The sequence below is a fragment of the Solanum tuberosum genome, unplaced genomic scaffold, assembly GCF_000226075.1.
Source record: "Solanum tuberosum cultivar DM 1-3 516 R44 unplaced genomic scaffold, SolTub_3.0 scf00057, whole genome shotgun sequence".
Lineage (NCBI taxonomy): Eukaryota > Viridiplantae > Streptophyta > Magnoliopsida > Solanales > Solanaceae > Solanum > Solanum tuberosum.
The window spans coordinates 1,582,415-1,592,488 of record NW_006238984.1 but is presented as its reverse complement, the minus strand read 5'-3'; the positions used below and the strand labels follow the sequence as shown (position 1 = coordinate 1,592,488).

General features: G+C 35.9%; 1 protein-coding gene across 1 annotated transcript; it reads left to right on the top strand.

Annotated features, from left to right (window-relative positions):
* The first annotated feature begins 5,124 nt into the window (after window positions 1–5,124).
* LOC107060100 (uncharacterized) lies at window positions 5,125–9,211 on the top strand. The gene is made up of 6 exons (XM_015307481.1): window positions 5,125–5,297; window positions 6,539–6,856; window positions 7,036–7,495; window positions 7,606–7,975; window positions 8,108–8,204; window positions 9,028–9,211. Exons 1-6 carry the CDS (start codon window positions 5,125–5,127, stop codon window positions 9,209–9,211), a joined length of 1,602 nt encoding a protein of 533 aa, XP_015162967.1.
* The last annotated feature ends 863 nt before the right edge of the window (window positions 9,212–10,074 follow it).

The window sequence follows — 10,074 nt, the reverse complement described above, 5'->3', positions numbered from 1 at the left end:
TTATGAAAAGTTTTGTATTCATAGTTTAAAATTGAAGGGTGAACAAAAAATGTCAGATCTACTAGAAATTGAATTACATATATAATTACATAAAAGTCAGATTATAATTTGTATATATTAAATAAAGAATTCTAATAGCTTAGTTAATTGACTTTCTAGACTTTCATCTTATAGGTAAAAGTTTAATTTTTATCTTATAATTTCCTCCTTATTTATTTTCTTATATTTTCTATATAGTTAAAAAAAAATTAAAATAAAATATATGCATCTAGATGGTATGTATATATAATATAAAAAATGAATTAATAAAATTCGTGACTAAAAAACACTAATCTAAAATATTAGAAAATAGAAGAATTTTTTCTTTAAAAAGTGAGTGGAAAGAAATGGAGAAGATTAAGGGTGAGGAGTGAGGAGAGAGAAAGAGAACATAAGATGAAAAAGATCTGCGCCTACATATTCTTTAGTCAAACAGTAATATCTCTCGCACCATATCATACTTATGCCTCTACCACTTTTCAATTTAGTATACTGTAGTTACCATTATTTTATAATCTTATCTTATATATATAAAAGAGAATTCTAGGCCCGTCTATGTGGCACCTTTAGAATTTCGAAATTTATTTTTATGTTTCTTTTTGTTCTTTTAGATTTTTTAGCCCTACTTTATTTTTACTTTTAAACCCGCTTATTCAACTCTTGCCTCCCTTCAAAGTCACAATCCTTCAATTTGAAAATGTTTCCTCTTTTAATACTTTTTAGATTATATTATAAATAAATATAAAATATGTACTAAATTGGGTGTTCTAAGAAGAATAGAAAACATAGAAAATTAGAAGTTTAAAAATTTCGCCAAAATAGTACTTTGCCGGTTATAATTGTTGCTGACTTGAGTGAAGGGAAAATAGAGGCTTTGATATCCGTAAGATCCCGTACTTTTTCTCTATTCTTGCATAATATGTGTGGCGTAGTTTGGTATGGTTATATGAGGTGTATATGGCTTGGTATCGTACATTGGAGATTAAGATTACAAATGGGTGGCAATATCAAGGAACTAAACTAAAGTTTTAGGTCAAAGGGACCCCTCAGACAAAGTTCTAGATTAAAGAAATGGCTCGGGTAGAACTTCGCCCGTTTGAAAGTTTTAAATTATCTCATACCTTGGGGTAATCCTATGAGTGTCTAACATGCTAAGAATATTGTGTTATGAGGTATTATAATAGCACAAAGTTCGTATGTTAAGTTTTGAAGTCAAGAAAACTAGTGAAACTTAGGTCGGCAAAAGTTATTGAAGTTTCTCTAATAATATTTTCTTAACTTTGGGTCAAATGTCTTGGATGTTTTCTCCCAATATATAATGAGTTAGATGGCCCATGACCTATCAAATCAAAGGCCTATGAGTCTAGTTTGCAACGACAAAACCCCGTATTCAACAGGCATCGGAGTAAAAAGTTATGAGGGTTTTACCGCGGACTGCGGGGTAGAATCTGGGTCGCGATTTGAGTCGAGTAAAAAATGTGGTATGTCGGCTTACTCGACATTTTAGGCTGTGAAAACATTTATTTCCACTCCCGAACCAGAAAGAAACCTTAAGAAAGGGTTCTAATGTAGTTCTTTCATGATTAAGGTTAGTGTTTGACGATTTCTACCATTAAAGGTTGCCCCCGTGCCTAGAAACGTGATCTCTACACGTGGCAATCATTTTCCCCTTCTATTAGCTGCGTTTGGAGCTATTTCTTGAAGATATAAATTGGTAGTTATTGGTGTTTCTTCAAGGTTTACACTTGGTTAACTAAGGTAATCATCTCGGGACTCTTTTATGATTGTTTTTATGGAGTTCTACGGACATTTCATCAAGTTGAGGCCATACGGCAAATCTGTTGATTTAAGCTCAATTATGAATTGTTTATAGGTGTGTACCACTTGTGTTTATATAGTGTTTGCGAAGCTTAGGACATAAGGAACAACTTTTGTGGAGAAACTATGACCATTCAAGCGTTCATTGGAAAGGTATGCTAAGGCTAAGCTTCGTCCCTCATTTTAGCGCCACTCCAGGGAAATTCCTAAAATGCCGAATGTGATATTTTGCTATTCTCTTACTAGAAAGACCTTTAGTGAAAGGCATTGGGATCTAAGCTGAATTATTTTGATGATTCTATTATTTTGATATTCCACTCATTCGGAAATAGAGTATTCGACATCTACATGTCATTTTATCAGTTTCCTTGATTATATGTCTGCATGTATGAATTCTTATTCTTCTTTCGGTGATGTGACTTAAAATATCACGGGAGACCCTTATTACTTGTAACCAGCCCTCTTTCCCTACTAAAGTTATAATGAAAAATCTTTAAAGTAACTCATGATCTTCAAAACTCTCAAATATAACTTAAATGTTTAAACTATTAGAACACTTGGTTTTTGAAATACTTCTTTTATAAATTATCTAGGAACCAAGTTAGGAACAAAGTAAATCACCTTAAACTTGTTATCAATATCTGCAAGGTTAGGTTATCTTTCTAAAATTCGAGTTAACTTTTCAAGCTTATTTGGAAGAACATATGAGGTTCCATGAGATGGTTACATGTTATACGAAAGTGATTATGGTGTTATGAGAACAAAGCTACAAACGGGCCAAGATTGGTAACATGACAATGGTAACATATAGGTGTTATAAATCCATGAAATGACATGCTATGCATTCTATTCCCGGGCTATAATCGAGAGGTATGGGGCCTATTGCCTATATTTTTACGTATGAGACACCGATGGCCACATGTTGGCGTATATGATGCCGGTTAGCTATCGGGAAACACCACCATTGCTAGCATTTGGTTGGGTATGTCATGCATTTGCATATATATATATATATATATATATATGTATTCACGACATACGATTATATGAGCATACCATGCATATTTAAATAGTAGGAGGCCAAATGTTAGCCAGGGAGATTATTTGAGTTTCAGGTTGTATCTCTATGACCCTTTTTCAGTAACTATTTATGATTCTAGTTTCCGCTTTACATACTGTTGCTTCCAATTGCACACGCAAGTGTACGTGGTCTCACAAGTAATATAGTGGCTCTTAAAAGAATCGGATTATCGAACCCAAAGGACTTGTCAATTAACTATTTACTAAATTATATTAATTCTAATTATTTATTTAAGGGGAGGATTTCAAATATTAATATATATTAACTAAAATAAAAATAAAGATAAAATAACTAAAAAGCAATTAACTAAGAAAAGTAGATGTTTACACAATCAATGAATGAATCGATCTAAGATTATAATTTAACTAGCAATCATATTTAACATCAATTTCATCAGCTTATTTGATTATATAGTTATTGAATCACAGAGTTAAATGTATGATCATGGTCTTTCGACCTCTAATCGCCTATGATAAATAACACCATAACTACATCGTTGAATGGGGATATGATGGATTAAGTACCGAGCATTACAATTTCTTCCTGTATGGTGATCCAAGCGAGGTTTCTAGGTATATCCCTATCCTAGATACGAATCAACCCTAACTATTTAGAGTTAAACAAGCTCCTTAAGTCCCACGTTCTATCCTCTTATTCCTCTTCCGAGTTCAATTCGGACAATATGTTCATTTCAATGGTGATCAAGCATCAAAATAGTAATCACAAGAATATAAGAACAACTAATATGATAAACAAATCATGCCGAATCAAAATCACTAAACAATAATATTGTAAGTAAATATAATCCAAGAACGAGAAGTTTAACTCCACATAGACATAGAGCAATTACCACCCATCATTCAAAGAAAAGAGAAAGAATTCAAAGAAAAGAGAAAGAAAAGATGAAACCCTAAATCAAAAGCTACTTTTTACATTGTATCCTTTTCCCCTAATAATTATTCTTATGGACTATTTATAGATGTAGGAAACCCTGAATAAAATAATTGAGTCCAAAACAAATTAGGAACTCAAAACCTAAAAGGAGTTGAATTCCACGTGAACAGTAGCCGACTCCAACACTTCATCGTCTCGCCTTGAATAGTTGCCACGTGGCACATGTTTAATTCCTTCAAAATTCGCATTCTGCAGCACTTTGCCCATATATAAAAAATATTATTATTATATTAAAATTAATCCATTAAGCTGTCTGCTTGATTTCCTTCTTCTATCTTTAATTCTTTTTAGCTCCAAACTTCTTTATTTTTCCATCAATTCAATCCTACAAATAAAATACACTATTAAGCACAATTCATAAAATTCATGCTCAAAAAGGACAAATATAAATAATAAATATGAGGCAAATAATGATTAAAAATATGTATTTTGGCCTCACATCACATACCGGTACATTTTTATTCGTACTGACGTCCCATTGCCTGGAGACTGATTTTTGTTTCATGTGAGCAGGTTCAAGCAGGGATTCTGATCGATCCACCCGCTAGGATTTAGGTTCAACTGTGAGTTAGTAAGCTTCATCTTATCCTGGGCTATCATAAGAGATTTACTTTTGTTGTACAGTTTGGGTATAGTGGGGGCCTTGTCTCGACAGTGCTTATGTCACTAATAGAGGCTATTGTGGACACAATATTCTTGGTTTTCTTTTGTATGTTTCAATCTCCAGCCCATAGATTTGTCATGTATATATATGTGTGTGTGTGTGTAAGTAGGTATATCTTCAGTTGTGGCCTCGCCGACTAGCTAATACATCTTTATTTGTTTAGCTTGTCTACCATTGTTTGTATGGTTTATTCTCATTTAGGTCATGACCTTCAGGGTTTAGGCTTCACTTTTTAGAAGTTGTGCTGCCCAATCCTTTTGTCTCACAGTTTGGTTAGCTAGTATGTTTTAGTGGGTAACTTGATCTAATAGGGTTTCTAGTGCCAGTTATGCCCCCTATTTCGGGGTGTGACAATATCGGTACTGAAATGATTCAAAAGGGCTATAGGATGGACTATTGTTGATATTATTGGTATTCTACCGGGCATTTGTACTCACAAAATCCAACTCATGCCATACAGTTGATGAATCAGAAATTCCGACTCATTTAGGGCTTAATATCTAGAGTTTTAGTTTCCTCAATGCCTATTTTATGCGCTAAAATGATGTTTAAATGCTAATTTGTAGCAATGAAGGCAAAAGAGCAAGGAACGGACATTACCGAGCAAATAGAAGCGAAAAAGCTGAAGAAAAGAAAGATTGATGATCGCCAAAGCCACTCGACGAATCGCCGAGTAGCTCTTCATCTTGCCAAAAATTACAGCAGGCCAGCCCTTGGACAAAGACAACTCGGCGATGGAATGTATAAGTCAGCAACGCGCTGATTGGATTGGTGAAGGAGATTTAAACTGCCTAAAGTTACAGGATGATTGGTGAAACAACAAGTCAAAAGGCGAAAAGAAGGAACGACTTCGATCGCCTAAAGTTACAACACAGAAAGTATAAACACTCAAGCAAAAAAAGCGATGGACAGGAGCATTTGGTGCGTCGTCGACCTAGTCGGCGACGCTCGACTTATTCCGCCGAATGGCTCTGAAGCCAAAAATCCAAGAACGTATAAATTGAATTTTGAAAAGAGGAAAAGCAGTTCCTTCACATTCAAACTCTAGGGTTTTTATCTAAAGCACTCTGAACATTGTTTTTAGTCTTTTAAGAAGGAATTTAGGGTTGGTTTTGATTTGGAACTGCTTTTGAGCATTGTGAAGACTTGCAATCTGTTACCTAAACTGATGGAGAACATAGTTGGTAATATTTTCTTGCTTTTTATGATGATTGGCTAAAACCCCCATTCTTGGGGGTGTGATTATGTGATTGAATGTTTCAATTAGCTTATGGGTGTTAGTATTTACTGATTTAATTGTTGATTTGAAGTGGGTTCAATTGATAGTTGAGTTCGAATTGATGAATTGTAATTACAAATGCAGTTCTAGTGTAGTATTCTAAGCTTGCTTGAGAAAGAAGTCTTAGAATTAAAGCTATCAATTGATGATTGTAGTGATTGGGTTATTGTGAACTTAGCTTGAGAAAGGGGGTCTAAATTCAATCCTACTAATCTAGCTTGAGAGAGTAGATTTATAGAGGTTTTGGGTTGTTCATATTTGTTGAGTTTGTCGAGGTTCGAGAGAACTCATTTGATTCGTAATAGTTGATTGAGAAATAGTTGTTACACCTAAAGCCTACCCTACCCACTAAAATTCAATGGCTTGTAGTAAATAATAATCACTCGTACAGTGAAATTGGAATTTAATCGATCACATCCCCAAGGATCCCTCTCTACTTGATTACTCTCGTGCTTTCGTAGTTGTTAATTGCTCACTCTAATCCCCCCTAATTGACATTAGTTGTCAAACCTATGTCATTTACTTTAATTATTTTGAAAATATCTACTTCTACAAACGATTGGAACACTTTTTTCACTTCGTAATTGAATTATCTACTGTATCACTCCCTGTAGGATCGACCCCAACTCTTCGTTGGGTTTATACTTGATTACGACCACCTACACTTAGAATCAAATTAAGTGTAGTTGAGCTTTATCAACAGCAAGCCAAGTATTGAGCACGAAAGAAGATTTAATCCCCTGATGCAAGAGGTTGTAAAGAAGGAAATCATCAAGTGGTTAGATGTTGGAGTGGTATACCCTATTCCAAATAGTAATTGGGTTTGCCCAGTGCAATGTGCGCCAAAGAAAGAAGGAATCATTGTGGTTCCCAATGCTAAGAATGAGCTCGTTCCGATGAGGCCGGTGACTGGTTGGAGAGTATGTATGGACTATCGCAAGTTGAATGCATGGACTGAGAAAGACCACTTTCCAATGTCGTTCATGGACCAAATGTTAGATTGTCTTGCTGGAAAGGGTTGGTATTGTTTTCTAGATAGGTATTCGGGCTACAATTAGATCTCCATAGCTCTGGAAGATCAAGAGAAGACCACTTTCACTTGTCCTTATGGGACTTTTAGATTCAAAAGAATGCCATTTGGGTTATGTAATGCTTCGACAAACTTTCAATGTTGCATGATGTCTATATTTTCTGACATAGTGGAGGACATGATAAAGGTATTTTATGGATGATTTTTTCTATAGTTGGGGATTCATTTGATGATTGTTTGACTCCTTTGGCTGAGGTGCCAAAAAGGTGTGAAGAGTGCAATCTTGTGCTCCATTGGGAAAAATGTCACTTTATAGTGAAAGAAGGTATAGTTTTGGGTTACCGAATTTTGCAGAAAGGAATTAAAGTTGAAAGAGTTACAGTTGAGGTAATAGAAAAACTGCTACCACCCATCTCTGTAAAAGGTGTTAGAAGTTTTCTAGGGTATGCAAGTTTCTACAAGAGATTCATAAAATATTTCTCGAAAATTGCACACCCATTGTGCAAACTACTCGAAAAGGAATCTAAGTTTGAGTTTGATGATGCTTGTTTGAGAGCAGCTGGGGAGTTGAAAGAGAAAATGATTTCTGCACCAATAATTATTTCACCAGATTGGGGACAACCGTTTGAGGTAATGTGTGATGCGAGTGGGGTGGCACTTGGCATAGTATTGGGTAGAGGCGAGAGAAAATTCTTCATCCTATTTACTATGCGAGCAAAGCTTTGAATGTTGCTCAAAAGAACTATATTGTGATTGAACAAGAATTGGTTGTTATAGTTTTTGCATTTGAGAAGTTTAGATCCTATTTGCTTGGCACTAAAGTCATTATGCATACTGATCATTCCGCATTAAGGTATCTTATGGCAAAGAAAGATGCAAAACCAAGACTGATTAGATGGGTATTATTGCTGCAAGAGTTCGACTTTGAAGTTAAAGATAGGAAGGGAACTGAAAATCAAGTTGCTGATCACTTGTCTAGATTAGAAGAAGAAGCTATGATCAAGTTAGAAAATGGAGTCGAAATTGATGATGCTTTCCCTGATGAACAAGTATTGTCTGCTTTTTATGACCTTATTCCTTGGTTCACAGATTTTGCTAATTATTTATCAAGTGATTTGGTGCATTCGGATCTATCATTTCACCAAATAAGAAAATTCATGTCTGATGTGAAGAAATTCTTTTCGGAAGAGCCTTACTTATTTCATATTTGTACTGATGGGATTATTCGTCGTTGTGTGCCAGAAGTTGAGATGATGAGTATACTGGAGGTGTGTCATCCATCCCCTGTTGGTGGGCACCATAGTGGTATCTGGACTGCTCACAAAATTTTGCAGTGTGGGTATTATTTGCCTACTATCCACCAAGATGCTCATGAGTTCACCAAGTCTTGTGATCGTTGTCAAAGAGAAGGAGGAATTTCAAGGAAGCAAGAACTACCAATGAACCCGATACTAATGATTGAGTTGTTTGATGTTTGGGGTCTTGAATTCATGGGTCCATTTGTGAGTTCGAATGGGATGAAGTATATTTTTGTAGCGGTTGACTATGTGTCTAAATGGGTGGAAGCAGTAGCGCTTTCAAACAATGAAGGTAAGAGTGTCACAACATTTCTGAAAAAGAATATCTTCTCCAGATTTGGTACACCAAGGGAAATTATCAGCGATGGAGGTTCTCACTTTTGTAATAAGTTGTTCAAAATGTTGCTTGAGAACTATGGTGTTCGTCATAACGTCGCAACTCCTTATCATCCACAGTCTAGTGGGCAAGTTGAAGTGTCGAATAAAAAAATAAAGCAAATTCTTGCAAAGACTGTGAATGCAAACAAAACAGATTGGTCAAGATGACTTGATGATGATCTATGGGCTTATCGTACTGCATTCAAAACTCCCATAGGTATGTCCCCCTACCAGTTTTATATGGGAAGTCTTGTCATTTTCCTGTAGAGCTAGAGCGCAAAGCGATGTGGGCACTCAAAAAGCTGAACTTGGATTGGGGCGCCGCATCAAGTTAAAGATTGAATGAGATGAATGAGCTCGATGAGTTTTGCCTGAAAGCATATGAGAGTTCAGCCTTGTACAAGGAGAAGATGAAGAAGTACCATGAATAAAAGATCGCAAACGAGAATTTGTTCCCGGTGATTTGGTACTCTTATTTAACACAAGGTTGTGCTTGTTCCCTGGCAAGCTCAAGTACAAGTGGACCGGGCCTTTCAAAGTGACTCAAGTATTTCCACATGGAGTGGTTAAACTCGAGAATAATGAAGGAATGAGGTTCACGTTGAATGGTCAGCAGATAAAGGTCTACTTGGGGAAGTTTGAAGAAGTTAATAAAGTGAGAGAGAAATAGGGTCTCGATGAAGTCTGAGTAATCAAGGTATCTACGTCGTGCCGCGACGTTAAATCAAGCGCTACTTGGGAGGCAACCCAAGATGTAATATCTAGCCAATCTTAGGAATGTTTATATATTTTTATGAACTTTTAGCTTTCTTTCCTTTTATATAGAAGTTTAGTTTTATGAAATTTTTAGAGATTGGCTTGAGTAGGATATAATAGGGTCCGTGTCCCAAAAGAGTCAAGAAAATGTAAAAAGGAAGTCATAATTTTTGCTACGTGTGAAAGAATGCATAGAAAAAAATCTGCAAAATAGTCACTAGTACAGTGGTCTACGGTTCCCATAGACGGTCTGTCGTTCAATCTATGGACCGTAGATGGCATCCGTAGACCCCATGTATGTTTTCTAAAAATCACTAAGTGTCAGGGAGAACCACGGAACCCATCGACGGACCGTTGATTGACTCACGGACCGTCGATGGGGTTTCATGGATCCAAACTAGGGTTACAATCGACCCGACCCGGACCCCTTTTAATTAAAACTCTTCATTTTTAAAAACATCCCCTATTTCTCTCTTTCTTCCCCAACCGTTACAACTCTCAAAATAACCACCCCTACACATTCCCAACCGCCCATTTAACCAAATCACTCCTAGAATTACTCCATTTCCTTCTCTCCCAGAATCCCTCACTTATTCTCTCAATTTTTTTCCTTTTTCTTTCTTCTTTTGCTTCTTTTTCTTCTTCCTATATTACTGTCCAACTAAAGAAAAGGTCCGGGTTTAGCATCACGAGTGTTTGAAGGTTGAAAAGAAGCCTAATAGGAACACACCCACCAACTTTGCTTACTTTAAAGGTAATTGATTTCGACACCATAAA

Excerpts from the sequence above, each read along its gene's own strand:
- LOC107060100 (XM_015307481.1), top strand. The coding sequence starts at position 5,125 with ATGAAGGCAAAAGAGCAAGGAACGGACATTACCGAGCAAATAGAAGCG. Across the intron at positions 6,857-7,035 it reads TGTCTTGCTGGAAAGGGTTG|TGGAGGACATGATAAAGGTA; the intron begins GTATTGTTTTCT and ends TTTCTGACATAG. Across the intron at positions 7,976-8,107 it reads TTTTGCTAATTATTTATCAA|AAGTTGAGATGATGAGTATA; the intron begins GTGATTTGGTGC and ends GTTGTGTGCCAG.